Source organism: Eutrigla gurnardus (assembly GCF_963514095.1).
Source record: "Eutrigla gurnardus genome assembly, chromosome: 2".
Classification (NCBI taxonomy): Eukaryota; Metazoa; Chordata; class Actinopteri; order Perciformes; family Triglidae; genus Eutrigla; species Eutrigla gurnardus.
Genome location: NC_139916.1, coordinates 7,891,634 through 7,910,658, shown reverse-complemented (window position 1 = coordinate 7,910,658; position 19,025 = coordinate 7,891,634). Strand labels below are relative to the sequence as shown.

The 19,025-nt window shown below is 41.3% G+C and overlaps 2 protein-coding genes across 2 annotated transcripts; both read left to right on the top strand.

Annotated features, from left to right (window-relative positions):
- Positions 1 to 534: 534 nt before the first annotated feature.
- tas1r3 (taste receptor, type 1, member 3) lies at positions 535 to 4,199 on the top strand (the record flags this gene model as incomplete). The annotated part of the gene is made up of 8 exons (XM_084035494.1): positions 535 to 737; positions 850 to 1,150; positions 1,269 to 1,625; positions 1,709 to 2,122; positions 2,231 to 2,434; positions 2,580 to 2,700; positions 3,016 to 3,386; positions 3,480 to 4,199. 8 exons carry the CDS (start codon positions 535 to 537, stop codon positions 4,071 to 4,073), a joined length of 2,565 nt encoding a protein of 854 aa, XP_083891620.1. The 3' UTR covers positions 4,074 to 4,199.
- A 1,196-nt stretch (positions 4,200 to 5,395) lies between these two features.
- Positions 5,396 to 12,182, top strand: odad1 (outer dynein arm docking complex subunit 1). Its single transcript, XM_084035574.1, has 15 exons — positions 5,396 to 5,818; positions 6,337 to 6,415; positions 6,511 to 6,604; positions 6,688 to 6,871; positions 6,971 to 7,096; positions 7,270 to 7,383; positions 7,461 to 7,528; positions 7,634 to 7,821; positions 9,433 to 9,567; positions 9,779 to 9,861; positions 10,202 to 10,370; positions 10,841 to 11,004; positions 11,106 to 11,206; positions 11,304 to 11,394; positions 11,487 to 12,182. The coding sequence occupies exons 2-15, from the start codon at positions 6,349 to 6,351 to the stop codon at positions 11,583 to 11,585; spliced, it is 1,683 nt and encodes a 560-aa protein (XP_083891700.1). The 5' UTR covers positions 5,396 to 5,818; positions 6,337 to 6,348; the 3' UTR covers positions 11,586 to 12,182.
- The last annotated feature ends 6,843 nt before the right edge of the window (positions 12,183 to 19,025 follow it).

The following is a 19,025-nucleotide window of genomic DNA, read 5'->3' as shown; positions in this document are numbered from 1 at the left end:
TACTGGACTAAACATGCTCATCCCCCGAGAGATAGTTACACCAAAGGGTATCTAAGAGCAAACCACAAGCAAATGTCAGGAAAATGCTCCGGAAAGATGAACACCACTTCACGACACGCACATGTACATATACACGAGGTGTGAGGTGACTCTTCCTTCCTTTCAAATAAGACAACAAGACCATTCAAATAGATGCAACTATTCACAGTTGTTTTAGAATTAAAGTTCTGTTGAAAATCACAATAATATTGTATACTACAGCTATTGTTCTGATAACGATAACAAAAATATCTTCATTCTAAAAGTTAAGGGGTGATGATAATTACTTTCATGTCATGTATACCTTAAATGTTGGTGAATATCATAAGGATCATTCCACATGATTTGTAGTTACACCTTCAGGTGGCCGGTAATGGGTGGGGTTTCAATTGCACCAATTTTCTTGCACCAGACTTTGCATACAGAAACTGATGTACTGACATATGCATGCTGCTCTCATTCCCCTAAAGCTTCAGTCTCCAGTTTATCTACATCATGGCTGCACCTTTCACTCTGCTGGTTTTGTGCTGGGCGTTCAGAATGAGCTGCAGTGAGAATACACATGAATGGTTTCACAACATTTCTACCAACCTCTTCTATTTGTCTGGGGACATTATGCTCGGAGGACTCTTTCCCATTAATCAGCTCTCCAGCAACCTCAGCCAGAGGAGGGAGCCTCACAACATCAGCTGTGAAAGGTAAGAGGGTATGAACAATTTGAATTTGGTGGAAATAATCAACCTATTATTTCAGATTGTGTGCTTTAATATATGCCTAACCTGGCTAACAAGGCTTTTCCTCCCCCCACAGTTTGGATGTGTATGGACTGGGCCTCGCTATAGTAATGAAATATGCAGTGGATGAGATCAACGCAAACCAAATTCTGCTCCCTGGCATGAAGTTGGGTTATGAAAGCTATGACACATGCACACAATCTGCCGTCGTATTGAAGCCCACTCTGTCTTTCCTCACTGCAAAATCCAACAAAGTGCTATCTGTGGAGTGTAATTACACAGAATATGAGACCAGCATAGCAGCCGTGATTGGTCCTCTTAGGTCAGAAATGGTGTCGGTCATAGGAAAACTCCTGGGATTCTTTTTGATGCCGCAGGTTTGGTTACAAATGTCTAGTCATATATCCTTATACATTCACCTCTAGGCTGAATTGACTTTTTGTAAAAAAAAAAAGGGGAAAAAAATCAAAAGGGGTATAACTTTTCTCATTTCAGGTTAGCTTCGGTGCCACCAGTGACAAATTCAGTGACAAGCTTCTCTACCCGTCATTCTTCCGCACGGTGCCCAGTGACAAATGGCAAGTGGACGCCATGGTTCTTCTGCTGAAGGAGTTCAGCTGGAACTGGGTGGCGGTGGTGGGCAGTGAAGAGGAGTATGGACAAAGAGCTGTGCAGGAATTCTCCAAAACAGCAGAAAATATGTCTGTCTGTGTGGCCTATCAGGGGCTGATTCCAGTCTACACTGACCCTCAACAAGCAATGACTACGATCATCGACAATATCCAAGCAACCAAAGTCAGAGTTGTGGTGGTCTTTTCTCTATCAGAGACAGCTGAGGTCTTTTTTAAAGAGGTCAGTGAAGCACTTTAGACAAGTATCACATGCCATTTGTGGATAAATATATTCAATTCAGTATCTAATCCATTCTACTCCAGGTCATCAGGAGGAATGTAACTGCTGTGTGGATTGGCAGCACAAGTTGGACCATGAATAATAGACTGACTTCCCTCCCCAATATCCAAACAGTCGGCACCATCATTGGTTTCATTGACAGGGTCCAGACCCTGGACCTGCTAACTGCATACACACAGGTGCTCCTCACCAAACTGAGTGTGCAGAGGGCAAAGACGTCCCCTCCGGCACCAAAGTCCAAAGGCCGTCCTGACAATCCTTGCCCACAATGTTGGAACTTGTCACCTGCTAATATTAGCTTGGTGAAAGACCCTGAATTGCAGCACTCAGCTTTCAGTGTGTACGCTGCCATCTACAGTGTGGCACAGGCACTGCACAACCTGCTGGGATGCAATTCAACTGCCTGTATGCACGGCACCAAAATCTATCCCTGGAAGGTGATATATTTTTTGGTCTTCTAATAGGTGATTTTGATTGGAAATTAAAATGATTCATCATTATAACTGTATTATTTTTTTATTGATGAATACAATCTTCTTTTGCAGCTGTTGGAGGTTTTAAGGAATACGTCTGTAGACATAAATGGTACACATTTTGAGTTTGATAGTAATGGTAACCCAAACATGGGATACGATGTCGTTGAGTGGACTTGGAAAGATTCGGGTTTAGACTTTATAGACGTTGGAAGCTTTTTTAAACAACTGTCCATCAATAAAACCCTCTTCAAATGGCACACTGCAGACTCTGAGGTAATTTCTGCAGTTTACTAGAAAATGTATCTAAACGTTTGAACAAGTACACTTTTAAAGCTTTGTGGGTAAATTTTACATAATCATAATCCAGTTTGGGTTCCTGAACTATAAAAGTCAAACTTTAATGGCAAAACGTTTGCAGATTCCTCAGTCCACCTGTTCAGCAGCCTGTGAGAACGGCCAGGTCCGCAGAGTCAAAGGCTTCCATTCCTGCTGTTTTGATTGTATCAACTGTTTGCCAGGCACTTACCAGGCAAATCAGGGTAATGTGGTATTCTTATTTAATGTAATAGTGCAACATCTGGAAAAATATGCTTATTTGCTTTACAGAGACCTAAATGTGAAGATTCATATAATTATATATTAACTGTTTTGGTTAGCTGAAAATGTATTATTCGGCATTTGGTTGTACTTAGCTTCTCTGGTCATTTCCGGTTGCAAAAAGCCACAGTGGCTAAATCCATTTCCTATATATATATATAGTCTATGCTTTTTACAGTTATGCAATAAAGCCATACGTCATGAATGATGTGCTTGTTAATCAAACCCAATTGCTTGCTGTTCTTTCCGACTCACAGAGGACATCCAGTGCACTAAGTGCCCTGACCGTAAATGGTCTCTGATCCGCAGCACTAACTGCACCGGACCCACCTTTGTCTTCTTGTCGTGGGACACAGCTGAGGCTTTGGAAATGACGCTGGGTGTGGTGCTGCTCCTGGTATGTCAGGTGTCAGTGGGTGTTGTGTTCCAGAAACACCGGGGGACCCCATTAGTAGCAGCCTCCGGGGGAGCCCTGAGTTTTGTGGCTCTCCTAAGCCTGATGGGAGCTTGCCTCAGTCTGCTGCTCTTCTTGGGGCAGCCAGGGGATGTGGTGTGTCGTTTTCAGCTGCCCCTTACCTCCATTTTCCAAACAGCTGCCCTCTCCATTGTTACGTGCATCTCACTACAGGTGAGGAATGACAGGAACATTATTTTAGGTGACTGTAGGAGAAAATAAACAAGGCACATTGTAATCAGGCTGCAAACCCTTCTTTTTGAACAGATTCTCTACGTGACAGAGTTCCCAAAGAGCGCTGCATCTCACCTGCATATACTAAAAGGCCCTGGAAGCTGGCTGTTTGTGCTGGTCTGCTGTGCTGTGGAGGCTTGTCTCTGTGGCTGGTTTGTCACTCAAGGGCCCTCACTGTCTGAGTATGTGGCAGAAATGAAAATAGACTTTTTGAGCAAATTTCTGTCATGTCCAGTGTTACCATTGACCGGATTTGCTTTACTGCAAGGTTTCAACGGTGCAATGGCCCTTATATCATTCATGTGCACATTCATGGCGGCAAAACCTTTGCATCAGTATAACCTTGCCAGGGACATTACTTTTTCCTCCCTGATCTACTGTGTGACTTGGGTGACCTTTATTCCAATCTACATCGGCTTGAATCCAAAGAACAGGTCTATTGTCCATGTTTCTTTCACCTTGGCAAGCAACTTGGGACTGGTGGCAGCCTACTACTTCCCAAAATGCTACTTGCTGTTGAGAAAACCTGAGCTCAATACAGCAGAGCACTTTTGTACCTTCCTAGAGGGCGTCCCAGTAACACAAGCTGAGGAGGAACCACAGCCACAGAGAGAGTCAGGGAAATAAATAGTTTTATCAGTATCAGTGTATCTGTAACAACCATATATCTTGTAAAATGTACTTTTGTTTGCCTTATATGTGACCAAAGAGTGTTTGTGAGTGTCATATAATAAACTAGTTTAGGCTCCTGTAATGTAATATGAACATGTAACCATAACAACCGTGACACACATACTGTATATTGCTAGTGTACAAAGAAACAGTACATTTTTAATTTGTCATGAGTAAAGAGCATAACATAACGTAACATTTGCAAACAAATCAATAAAGGGGCAATAGAAAAGTAAGATTTAATCTTCTTTGATTTTTTCCCCCAATACCATACAGCAAGGCACTTTTTTACTCGAACATTGGCGGTGAAAACATCTTTAGGTTCTTTAAATATATAACAGTAGCCTGGTCCCGCATTCAAAATAAATATTATCGAATGTACACAAGCTTTTTATGCAGGCAAATGGACCCTATCATTATTTTGTGACATATATTTTACTGTTGTATTTGTTATTTTAGTGTGACTGGTGTGGGGGAGTGTTATCAATAACAATTTATTTTTATGGTCTCCATCTGTAAATGTAATGGAGTAAAAAGTGTGTTATTTTCCTCTGAAATGTAACGTTAGTCAGTGGTGGAAAGCAACTAAATAGATTTACCCAAGGACTGTACTCTAGTACAATTTTGGGCCACTTGTACATTACTTAGGATGTAAGTTTATATATTTCAAAGGGAAATATTGTAGTTTTTACTCCACTACATTTATTTGATTGCTTTAGTTAATTACTTTGGTTTTAGATACAAAAAAACATTATCGATATGATGCATAGATTAAACGTACCCATAGGTGTTTTCAGTTAATGCTTATGATTAAACCTACTCAGGTTGGAGTTGTGCAAAGTTATGTTTATGAAGGCACTTTAACTTGTGATACTTACCTAATATCAGTGGTGGAAAGAAACTGAGGGAAATGTACACAGGTTGAACTTCTGTACAAATCTGAGGTACTTGTACTTTACATGAGTATTTCAGTATGCTAATTTATACTTTTACTCGACTACATTTACTTGGTAACTTTAGTTAATTAGTTAATAAGACAAACTATAATCCATAAATTATGTATGATATTATTACATTTAAAAAAGCATTCCAAACGAGAAACACACAAGCTATCCGGCTGCAATATTAAAGTGATGTATACTTTTGATACTTATACTAGTATATTTTGATGCTAGTAGGCTTCATGATACTTTCACGAAAGGAACTTTTTAAATGCATTGATATTAACTGTACCCTGTTAGTATTTCTGCACTGTGATACTTTTACTGAAAACAAATCTTACTTCTTCCAGCACGAACGTTCAGTGGAGCAGAAGTAAGAAGTGATGCTAGCTACCTAGCCTAAAGTGAAACTTAAAACTAGCTTGTGTCCACTTGCCTCGTTATAGCACGTTAGCCGCGCGCACACTCGTCACTTGACGTCTCGCTCACCTCCTTCAAAAGAATCGCAGCCCTATCCTCCCTATCAGTCCTGTCAGGTAGCTCACTTTCTCAGGTTGTGTGAGAACTGCCCATCTCGTATACAACCTATGGTCCTACTGGCTCGGACCTCTTCACCCAACCTGACCGCACACACTACACCGAAGCACTTCCGGTCCGAGGTTCACCTAGCAACGGTTGCTAACAACCCAGGCTGCTGTGAAACTGCTGTTTCCCGTGGGAGATAACAACTTTCTTTTTTACTTTTTAAACATTAAACTGGTAAGCTACATTCTCATTTTCCTCAACAGCAGATACTTCTACACCTTTCATATATTAGCTAACTTTAACCAAGCTGAATAATAAGTATTTCATAAAAAATTTAAAAAAAAACTAGCAAGAGCCATGGCTAAGTAACCGTTATGTTCGGCCGTTAGGCTACTCATATGCATTGTGGATATTTTCGTCCTATAAATGAATAACATTTATTTGATTAACTATTCTGCCGGTTAGATAATGTCTTTGGAATGTGGGAGAACATGCAAACTCTACACAGAAACCAAATTAAAAAATAATCGAATAAAAAAATGTAGCATTTTCTCACATAAACTAATCACTTCAAACCCCTCTTATTTTTTTAAATCTTATTTTGACAATCACTGAAATGAAACTATGTCTAATTTATTTAGTCCTATACGGACTAGACGTGAGACTAGGTTTGATTAACCTTGATAGTCAGAGGACAATCATTTTCACAAGTAAAATATTTCTGTAAACACTTTACTTTGTAACCCGTGAAGCCCAGCGTAACCATGCCTCGAGGGAGATCGGCCACAAGTGCCCATTCAGACAGCAGTGAGGTGGATGTTGATGCCACAGGTAATGCATGCAGATGTCGATGCTCTCTAAATAATGTCATTTTCCCAGTTGCATGGTTCAAACAGTTATAACGTGCATATGTTTTGTTTTAAAAGCAGAATTAGCCAAACTGCAGAGACAGTTCAGGATTATGGAAAGAGATCAGCAGGCCTACAACATCCAAGCCCGGGAGCAGACGCGCAAACAAGAGTGAATAAGCACTACACCACCATCGCAACAAGTGTGTGTGTTGTTGTTGTTTTTTATTCATCACGTGTGTTATTTGGATTAAGGCGGGAGATAGAGAAGCTGCAGAAGGAGCAGGAGGAGCTGCATCGAAACATTGGTGCATGTAAGAACTCGTCGCGCCAAAAGCTTGAGGACACCCAGCGTCTTCATGCTTTGGTGGAGCAGAATGAAGTGTCAGAGGAGGCGCTGAGGAAAGAAAAGCAGCATCAAAAAGACCTAGAGAAAGAGGTCAATCAAGTCATGTTCACTCGATATGATGCTGTACATTTCATGTTGATATTTTTTGGTCACAAAGCAGTTTGTGTCTTATCTCTGTAATGTGGGCAGATTGCAAAAATGGAGTTACAACTGGCAGAGCTGAGAAAAGGGGAAGTTAATACTGGTGATCCACAAAAGTCTACGGTACGACCGACTCAGAAGGCCATACGCACTTTGGAATATAAACTGGACAGAGTGAGTTGTGACAGTCATTGCCATGAAATACCTAGAAAACAGGCAGTTCTCCAAGTATTATCATGGAGAAACTAAATTGTTCTTCTTTGTCTGGTTTCACAAGTGCACAGCAAATCTTCACATATTATTATACCATATTATTATAACTTTGCACGTGTTCTTTGTCCTTCCAGTCCCTGACTTGCTTCAATGAGCAAATGACCCAAAACAGCCACCTGAGAGAGGAATTGCAGGCATTTTATAAAGAGCGCAACCGTTTCCAGCAACTACACAACGGGCTGAACAAGGTCAGAGGTCACACCACAGGCGATTCAGAGACAGGTTTTTACATTAACACGTCTTTGCAACGATGCGTGTGTTGTAGGAACTTGACGATGTCCGCAAGAAGATCGGGGAAACTGTCAACCTGTCCACTGCTGCCTATGATGCCCGGTCAGATTTGAGGACTTTGTGTAAATAATATGTTAAAAACTGTGTGATATGCACATTATCATCCATGACGCTATGGTATCTTATTTATAAACCTTTGTACCTCAGGGTAGAGGCTGAGTCCAAGACGACCATGATGAGGGAGAAGGCAGTGAAGGAAGTCGCCCAGTTCAACGCCGAGATGAAGGAACTGGAGAGGGTCATTGCACATGAGAGCAACCTGAAAGAGTTTATGACCACCAAGTGCAGCGAGAAGAGCGGACAGGATGAAGGCAATGAGATGGGGCACAGGCAACGTAAGACGCAGCCACTTTGTTGTAGCTAATATTGCTGTTTTGACAATATTAATAATTATGATCATGGCAACAGTAATGCTGGTAGTGATTACTCAATGTTTATTCAGTGGGGAATCCACAAAATATCAGCTTGTATTTCATGAGTGAATCACAAACAAGGCAGCGCTGTTCAAATACGAATCAAGGTTGTTACTGCGTTGCCTATTTCATGCTCAAATGTTTTCAAGAACATTTTTTTAGTTAACTGTTAAGCTGTAAAGAATGACCCGGTTGCCAGGTTGAAAACAGTAGAGCCAAAACCAAGCACCAAGACTTCACTTTGCAGTTCACTAAAATATGTTTATGGAAAAACAGACTCTTGATTCATATTTGATGAGCGCTGCCTAGTTTGACAGCTTGTGATCTGAGTTCACAAGCTGATTGACAGCTGCGTCAGAGACTCCGCCTCTCTGAGAGGCTGTTTTCTTTCAGGGTAGAATCTTGCAAATGCTATTAAGAGACTAAAAGGAGGCAGAAGAAGAAGATTATCCATCTCATACTGTCAAGGTATAGTGACTCGAGCTTTAATGTTACATTGCCACAGATTAAAATATTAGTCAGTGATAACAAATTCTAGAAATAAAACAGTGTTAACATTCCTGTTGGCTTGGAGCGAAGAAGGAAACGGTACAGTCAGTACTGCCAGTGAGCCACTGAACAAAAGAAAGACACGCCATATGAATGTTTTACAAAACAAATGTTATTTAACAAATTAAAGAAAATTGGACCAAATTAAAGGATTAACTCAAGTAATTAACATATGGGGCATGGATATCAGTAGAGTCACACCCTCGAGTGTTCCTGGTTGCTCTAATGATCACCTGCAGGGAGAGCCCAGATGGGTGAATCAGGTGACACCACAGGATTACACAACTGTAGTAGAAGTAAAATGATCTTTTTCACAGTTTCTGGCTATTCTGGCCCACAGTCCTCTGCATATCTGAGCGAGAGGGTCAAAGTTCAAGGTGCAGTGTTATGACGAAGTATTTCCCAATTGGACGCACACTGAGTGCAGCTGTAATATTTAATAAAAGTAAAAAGTAAAATATATAAAATGCCATTCGTTGGAGACCCAGTGTAATGATAGAATGCGGTTGTGAATAGGTTACAGTTATTATTGCATGCCTTAGCAATATTTTCCTGTTAACCTGAGTAACGTGTGTGACTACATCCGTTACAGCTTAAAGCAGCATTTACTTTAAAGGAAAGTTTTTGTGGTATTTTTTTTTTCATATTGCACTGTATGCCAATAGATAAAGTAGCTATGATACAGTACAGTTTTGAATTCCTTAGATATAGCTGCAGCAGATGATAGAACTTTCATTACAACCATAAAAAAACATTGAGACCTGACTTGGACTTCAAAGATTTGAGACTTGACTTGCAAAAACTGAAGCTCTGTTAGAAGCGTCACATGTACAAAAGTAGAAGAATGTACTCATATGTGATTTAAGTCAAAGGAGGACTGATATGACACTGATGGGTCTATGTTGAAGCGTCTTTGTGTTCGGAAAAGCTCTATACAAATTAAATGTATTATTATTATCATTATTATTATTATGGTTGTCGCAGTATCAGAGCTGAAGGAGCAGAGGAGGCTGGACTCAGGGGAAGAGTCGCTGGACGCTCTCGAGGAGGTGTTCAAGAGGATCCAGATTGTGACAGGAGAGGACGACCTGGACATGATGGCCACCAAGTTCGTCCAGGGTGAGTCTTAAACACAGACAGACACAAATACAACACTTCTCACAACACGTCTGATCAATCAAGTCTGTGTACCATTTGAATTTAGTTTGTGTTTCTCTAGAAGAACATGACAGCGAAATAAATGTAAGGTCCCACTTTGATAATAAGAATAATCAGTCTCCGTTTCGGAGATTTAAATGTATGTCACTTTTGAATTGCTGCTTCGTTGTAGGTGAAGACCGGAACTTTGCTCTCTTCAAATTTGTAAATGAGCAAAACAACGAGGTTGAGGCACTGAGAGATCAAATCTGCCAGGTCAGTTTTCTCTATTTACTCATCATTCATTTTTTTTCCCATTCTTAACATAAAATGCTCTTCCTCCTATTCAGTGCAAAAATGGAAGCGAATAATTGCTTGTTCACAAAGATTACAAGGTATCAATGTCAAGGACTTTAAACTTCAGAGTGGTGGATTTGTCTAAAAAATCTAATTCTAGTAAAGAATTCTGGTAATTTCTAGCAGATTCAGTGAAAGCTAAGGAGATGGAGGTCTGAATGCAGGTAGAGCATGTGAAATAGAGCATGTAGTATTCACTGAGGGGAAATGATGTGTGTTCATGTTAATCATCTATCAAATTAAATTTGTAAATTTGCAGATAGAAGCAGGGATCGAGCACTTTTGCGTAGCGGGTTTGCAACAGGAGCAAAATCATGGCTCTCTGCTGAAAGACATACATGAGCAACAAGAGGAAACGGAGTTACAAGCTGAGGACCATGAAAACCAGGCCAGCGTCAGAAGCAAAATCCTGGATAAGATCAAAACAGGTTTGGCAACTGTTTATTTTACAGGTCTGTAATTTCCTAATCGTTTTCTAATACATTTTAATAATTGGTAATTATGGGGGCCACAGGAGTCAGTTTTCAATTAGTATAATTAAAATTGATTAATTCCATTCAATAGGCAGCGTAGCATGTACAGCACGTCAGAGGAACATGCAAACATATGACACATATTAAGACAATATTTACATGTGGCAGTTCTTACAAGCAATCCTTAAATGTATTATCATCCATCCATCCATCATCAACTGCTTATGCTGTATTCAGGGTCGGGGGGGGCTGGAGCTGATCCCAGCTGTTAAATGTATTATAAAATCATATTATTTTTCAGGAAACCTCCCAATAGATTATTAGGAATTTACTAGACTGAAAATACAGACTGGCTGGATATTGATCACACACAAGAAAACGCAGACAGCTCCAGGAACCCATGACTGGTTTCTCTGCTCTCACAGGCGTGAACAGCATCTTCTCTAACATGGAGTGCGACCGCTCAGCGATAGAGGACGTCCTGGGTTCGTCGACGGGGATCAGCGACAACAGCGTCATGTCCTACCTGGGTCTGGTGGAACAGAAGACCAACAAGCTGCTCACCGTTCTAGCTTTCCTCAATTCTAAAGTAACCTCTCTACGTGTGGTTCTTTCCTGCCTTGTCCTACATCACTGGTTGTATCTTTGCTTGCGTGATATAATATGCCTCTGTTTTTGTAACTCTGAAAGGATATGGAAAAGGACTACGATCCAAAAGACCTGGGCAAATTCCTTTTGGGTCAAAATCCAGAACAGCTTCAGCAGAGCGTTAGCGTCCAACCTGCGATCAGGTCGGCCTCTTACCTCCTCATTCTACCCACGTGTTTATAATGAGTAAACCTATACATACATGTAAACACTTGCGTCTGTGTTGGTTGGACTCCTCAGAGTGGAGTATGATGCGGGAGAGTCTCCTGTCGCTGACGAGGAAGCATCGCCACTTTCACAGGAGGAACTTCGCAAACAAATAATTTCAGGGGTTAGTACAAAGCCAATCCTACACTTAAGTGATTATTTCTGAGACATTTCCTTAAGTGCTTTTCTTCATTGTTTTCTGGATATGATTTATAGGATCTGCAGAGTTCAGTCCAGCAGCCGGCAACCAAAGCCTCAAAGATCAGTCAGCAGTTTGATGGCAGACGAAGGTCGCTGGAGGACGCGCTCATCTGACACGTGACCTCATCGTCTGCAGTCGAAGAGCCTGCTTTCATTGTTTGTTGTATTTCGATTGGCCATTTTTTAATGTTGCAGCTTGCAGATGTAAACATTTAAAGCTTTAATGATGTGACGTGTACGTCACCTCTTTACGATGAATCATTCAGGCCGGGTTCCATGCCTGTTTCTTGTTGTGATTTGTTTAGTTGGGACTAATTGGGTTCGGAGTTTTAAAGATGCTTTTCAGATTCTGGTAACCAGCTGTCCTTTTGATGTGCGACTTGCCATCTGGCTTTGACTACAGAGTCTGGTCTCAGCAGCACAGCCCTCCTGCGCTGGCAGCGTCTCACAACATGATACTTGCTGCTATGCTCAAACGGAGAGGTTGGGGGCAGCAGAACCTTTTGTAATTCTAATTACGGCACTCTCAGGCCATGACTATTGTGTCTCCAAATAAGGAGGTGAGGAGCTCTTAGTGCTTGTACACACTGTATTTGAATACACCTTTTGTTTTTAGAATAATTCCGATTTTTGGGGGATTTTAGTGACGTGTCCATTAAATTAGTTCTTTGTTCATTTGCACCACAATCATTAACATCAGCCCCTATTCATGCCCAGGTACCTCAGATTATTTTCATATGTGTTAGGAGTGTCTGTATCTTTTTCCATCAGTGTGTGAGGATTAAATAAAAACTACAACTTTGATCCTCAGTTTGAAATGTCATCTTTTATCCAAACATCCTGGTGCGAGTCTGTGTTGGGGCGACGATGGCAGTCACTGCTGCAGAGAGCAACTTCCTCTGTACAAAAGGGAACATTGGGACAGGGAACTGTACAAAGAAACATATTTTGACTTACTGTGAAACAATTAACAAAGGCTGCATCTATATTTAGGTTTAAAGGTCACCCTGATACCATCATTCTTTTCTGTAAATCATGGGCTGTACAAGGAAAGGGTCTGATGTACCTGTCTGAACAAGAGACATACGGGCTGTTATCTCAATTATCTAGCTTTTAATTAGCTTATCTGTTCAAGTTTTTCTTCTCTTTTCCAGTTTTGACAGCAGCGATTTCGGGGAAGTGAAACTGCTACTCTGTAAACATTTGTGTCCGATAGACCAATGACTTGGTTTGCTCGGGATAATCCCCCTTTCGCAGTCTCAACTGTGCGGCTATGAAAACAGATTATCAGAGATAAAAGGGCGCTGTGGCAAGGCAGAGGGGCGGCGATGGTGGGAGATGCGATGGAGGAGGCTGCTTCCTTTGAAATTCTACTCTCACTTAGCCCCCTCCGCTCCTGACAAATTCTCTGTGCACACGGCTCTCCGCATTGCCATAGAAACCTTCCTTTTAATCACAACAGAAACCTCATTTCCTACTCCTGACAAAAGAGTCCTCATTGCCTGTAGAGACCGCCTGCACCAGCCATTTCCAAGGCCCGCCTCCTTCTGCAGGCTGTACCTACCAGCAGGAGCAGCCTTATTTACCCTTCCCTTGCCATATAAGCACATTTTCCACCTTTTGTTTCTTTTGATTAACAGTTTCCCCATTTTATAGTGCACCTTCTGCTTCTTAATCCCTTGCCATTTTAGTCCTTCTCATTATTTAGTATCCACTGCAGGCTGCTGAGATTCTTGTATTTAGTTCATCCTAATCAAAAAGTAATAGTCCGAACGGTTCCTCGTAAAACACCTACACACAAGCAGCTTTTCTCTGAGAACCACACTGTTGTCCGTCGCCCACAGATCTGTTCCTCGTCAAACTGCTACACCTTATCAAAACCAACGTCCCATGTCCTGATACAATCATGTTTCCCTCAGTTCCTCACAGTCTCTCCAAAGATGAAGGCTGTATGTTTTGCCTCAAGCCACTAGCGGTTTGTTATGCATTGCAAAGTTCTTGTTAACTTTCATCTCACTGTGGGCAAAGTTTTCGGTGAAATTCTCCCCGCTTCCTGTCCCTTGTCTTGTTCTGCTTTGGGAACAAACTGTGTTCGCACTTATGAAATGCCTTGTTCCCTTTATCCCAAACAAGACTGTTATCTGGACTCCAGAAAATACCCACGTCCTCTGTCTCCGGCTCTGTCCTCTTCTCTCTCTTGTTTGTTTATTTGGGAATTTTGCCAGGTATTTCCCCAGCTTGCCGGCACCCACAATGTTCCCTCCCCTCGACGAGCACCCACCCCTCCCTCCCCCCCTAACTCTCACACCCTCCCACCCACATCCCACCCTTCCATGAATGTTGCTAAGCAACATGAGAGCTGGTACATTTTCCAGCCAATCAAATGACTGAACATATTACCGAACAGCGTTGAGGAAGCAAAGAGGATACTTTTTTCACTTTTGAACCTATCAAGTCCTTCTTCAATTATGGGGTTTACACCTCGCAGGTAATTGTGGTTATTTTATCCTCCTGCACACATGGTTTAGAGAATTTACACTGCCGGTTCTGCCCCGGTTTGTACTAGCAGCGCACCACTGGGTGGCAGCAGGAGCAGTTTTTCTGTTACCACACAGGCTGCAAGATCTTCTTCTTTTTCTTTTTTTTTTTACTGCTGTTGCTAAGCAATCCTGACTCTCATGTCTTACCTGTGAAACATTTTTGATTTTTACAGATGTCCCTGCCACCATTTTGTCCTCGTTTTCACCATTTTGAAATGTAACACATTTGATGGGGAAACTATTTTGATTGCACTATAAAAACCACTTCACATCCCTAAATATGAACCATCTAAAATATATTATTAGAAATTCAGATCACTGCAAACAAGCACCTGTGTGTTTCTGCTGGCAGAATGAGTGTGATCCCCACCCTCGTCGAGATCCAGGTTTCGGTTAAATATTAGCCGGCTTCAGTTGACTTCATCTCATCATGCAAGAGGCAGGAAATGTGCTCTTGAGTGATTAGGCCGGCAGCTCTCTCCTTCCTCTTCACCAGCAGTGGAGGGATCCATACATTCTCTGGGCTGATGTGTTGTGCAGCTTCCTGTGTTCTCTCTGTACAACCCTCTGAGATATTAGCACCGACTGCTTTGATGTTTCAGACATGATCCCATACAAATGTTTCTTTATCACTGTTTTTTTTTACACTCCCCAGGTCCTTGTGTCCCTCCCCCTCCTCGATTCCCCTGTGTGCGAGTCCCTCATCACAGCTTTGGTTGCTGTGCAGATGGCTCTTTGTTGGTGCTTCACAATGGGTCTAAGGTCAGTGTGCCTCATGCCATCAACACACTCAAACTTCTCCACCGCAGCTGTCTTGCGATTTTATTTGTTGTTCACCTAAAACGATTCTGTAGCGAGCATCAGGGCTGCGCACATGTACACCGTTATATTGTGGTCTGGAATTAAGAGGAAGTTATAAAAACCGCATATGTAGCAGAGAGATAGGCTGGACCTCTCAGGCTGTAAACACCTCCTCAGATATCATCTTGCTTTCTAAAGGCTGCTCTACATGAGGCCTTCTTCGTGATCTCCCAAACTGACACTTCTTGATTCTTGCACATGTCAGCTGAAGACAACGTTTGAAGCATGAGCGATGTCTCAGAGACAGACCAGACACCAGAATATCAGATCAGCCAGAGAAATAGAAATGCAAATCCACCATCTGGTCTGTGATCCCAAACAAGCCCTTGTTCATCATTCAAGAGCTTATGTAAAACGTACACTTAGCTTACCCTTTAATAGTAACTCAGAGTGTAACAAGATGTACTTTTAGAAGAGTAAACAGAGAAACATTTGGGCATCTCTCTCAGAAAGATCAGTGCACATAAATTGAACACATTTTAATTGTCATCCAAATGAGAGATTGAGATTAAACATCTTTAACATCTATAATTCAAGGATCGTATTTCTGTGCCGATGTGCATAAATGTATCAACCCTCGATGATACCAGAAGCATAAAAAGACGATATGTTTCGTTTATGTGAGAAGTGGTGTGTTTTCCAATTGCAGAAAGTGAAAATCAGCCGTGCACCGCAAGGTTCAGCAGCAGAGGGCCGTGAGGTCTTCAGGCCAGTTTGCAGCAGGAAGGAGCAGGTAGACCAAAAGGCGGGAAGCTAGAAGGAGGAGGAGCATTTCTTGCAAAGCAGAAGGAATTACTGGAAATTTCCACTTCTCTGGCAAGACAGTTGCAGGGGTGGAGCTACAAGAGGTGAAATAAATAAGGTAGTACAGTTGAACTTCAGCCGTGCAGAGAAAAAACATGAGCTACTCTTTCAAGAATCTATTTGCAAATGATTAGCTTTATGCAACAACATTTGTAATCAATTGGGGGAATTTATATGTACATATAGATTATATATGTACATATAACCTATGATTAATTAGAGTGACTTTATATAATGTCATATGTGTTCACGCATCTGTGCATTTCCTCATTTTCTAGCAGCTATCTGAGTTAAAGTTGCTGTGGCAACGCACCTTTTCCCCATCAGTTCCTTCCAACACCTCCACAAAGCGCTTCCCCTTGCCAGCTGGGAGTTGTAGTCCCTGTAGTCTGTGCTCTGTTCTTTTTCCAGTCCTTCAGAGAGAGAGAGAGAGAGAGAGAGAGAGAGAGAGAGAGAGAGAGGCCCCCACAGGCCGCTCATCCAGTGTGGGGTTTGAGGTTTTCCAGGATTTCAGCTGTTTAGAGTCTAATAATTCTATACTAAATATGTTTACTCTATAATACTTCACATTTCTTGAACACTAGTTTTCAGTGAGGGTCAAATTGATGAACAGCCAGGAAACATGCTTCATGGTTCAGCTGTCTCTTCAGAACCATGGTCCAGTACAAAGGCTACAGTAGCTGATGCATTTTACCTTTCTACCAACATTCATTAATAATGACCCTGAAGAACTCCTGTAGTTGCTTTCCCCTCCCCTGATTATAATATAATATAATATAATATAATATAATATAATATAATATAATATAATATAATATAATAATAAGCACTTTGCAGTCCTTGATTCCTGTGCATTAAAAGTGGAGTCAGAAACAGCAGCGTTCATAACCCACAGCTAACAGAGCAACGTTCTCCAGACTTTGGCTGCGCGATGATGTGCAAACAAGGAAGGAGACGATGCACATCCTTGAAGAAAAACCTATTTTGAACTGGCTTGAGATACTGACAAACACGGAAACACTAGCTCTTGCATTTTCCAAATCCTCAAAGCACCCTACACACTAATCCGGAAAACACTGAGAGACATGTCAACCACAACAGCCCCAACAAGACCCAGAGCCGCAGGATTTCAGGATGTCATGGCACTCTGCCTCTGAGGAGCTTCTGTTTACATTATGTGTGTTCGCTGGACTTTTTAAATGACTGTTGCTGCATCGAAGTCTTTTTCGGTTTTCTTATTTGGCTTGTTAAATTCATTTATTTATGTATACTATATCGCTGTTGTTATTGTCCTCTTTTTCCAAGTTGAATCTTCTAATTGACTGCTACAGGAACACAATAGTCCCAAAGTAATCAATAAATAAGCTACTCTTATCATTAATAAATTCTTCAATATTAAGTTCTGTATTGGACTTAATATGTAAATGTATACAATAATACATAATGTATCTTCTTATTTATTTATTAATATTATTATTGTTTTTGTATCAAGTCAAAAAAAAAAAACGCATGTTTTTTGTGACATCTTACAACAATATTCATAAAAACTCATTGTTGTTTTATTAAAAAATAGATCTTGCTTCCTGTTAAAGAAAGTTACCATACACGTGACTCTTGGCCATATGGTCCCTGCAGTTTTTAATTGAATATACAGCATGACCCTCTGGGGCCTTGTGGCAGCCTGTACATGTCTTTAATTAGGCTCAATAATTGACTGTATTTAATTGTGTTAATTACAGATCAATACGTTTCTCCCTTACTGTGCATTCAACTGAAGAGTGCCACTGAGAAGTCAATTTAATGTTGTCCCTGTACTCTGCAGGGCCTGAATACTAGAGAAGGCCAGGCAGACCATGCAGGACACTGCTGTTCGAAACAAAAGAGCTCAACTTTCCCCCCACCAATTCCTCCAATTATGGGGACCCTTCCCCCGCCTAATCCTAACCTCTGCTCTTTGATGGGCCTCGCTTAGCCCTGAGCCCTGACATTCCACAAGTCAGGTCAGCCCTTTGTCCTGAAGAAATTAAGGGAACTTAAGGTGCTGTATTGCTGCATTTCCCATCCTACATACTCAGAACAGAGTAAAAAAAGTTAAACATTCAACTAAATGTTTCCCCAGGCTATGGGAACCGATGCAAAAACACTTAATTTACTTTCAAACATGTGTCACACACAAAGAGGCTTTTCATTATACAGTATTGCTTTCTGTGTTTCCATAACTTTGAGTAGCATTTTTAAAAAAAAGTCTGGTTTCTACTTGTGGAAAGTGTGGTAAACACTCCAGTTGTTGGCAAATAAGAGGTTTGCAAAATCGCCACATAAAGTGCGGTTCACTTCTATACCTGTAGACTGAAACAGGCTGTCCATAGATGGATTCCCCCCCCCCCCCCCCCCCTTTTAAACAGATTGGTGGCACATGGAAACATGGTGAGGTAGGCAAATAAGGAAAGAAAAAAAAGGGAAAAAAAGACAGGAAATGATCTCACAAACACTCCTCCTCTCTCAGATTGCTCCCATTTTCCAGTTCCAGAAAAAAAAAATGAGTGAGTAATGCCTTCTGCTGCGTTTAGTCTGCTCCTCTGTTCCTCCCCTGGATCTCCTGGAGACCATTACATGGTGGATGTCTGCTTCAATGCATGTCTTCACATGATCTTCATTTCCCAAATGACAGGGTATAACACTTGGTGCAATACAAAGACGAGTCCTTGTCTTCAAGTGCAGCTTTCGTATTAAAGACAGCAGCATTTTAATATATCCTTATGGTACAACAATACAGCATATATCGGCAAAGCTAAAAAGAATATTCTTATATGAGGTAGAATAGAAATCTCAACCAGCTGCACTGACACACCACCCTTTGATCTCTGCATGTAATTACAGTCTTCATAATTATATTTCATCTGAATGTGAGGCAAATGTCTAAATAGGGCCTGGAGGCTTCATTAGAATGAGTTGCTTGAATACTGGCATGGAGCAGATAAGTGAAGCGGTGTAGGATTAGGTCCGAGGAGGCCCTAAAATTAGGGAGTGGAAACTGTCAAGACATCCTCCGTGGGTGTGTTGGGGCAAGTTAAGGACACAAGTAAGGCTGTCTAGAAGTATTTCAAATGCACATTATTTGGAGCATGCACATATTAACTAGGGTTAAGCAAGTGGAAATGACTCTGTTACTCTGGCAACTATCTAAAGCAGCAGGTAAATGTTTTATGATAGCTGTGTGTGGGCGTAAACAATGACAGGCGTGGCGAATAAGGTGCTTCCCGGTCCAATGATTTTGTTGAAACTTGCAGAATTCCATTGTAGGTCAGAGTGTCATCTCATAAAATAAGTAGATTTGACCTTAATTGTT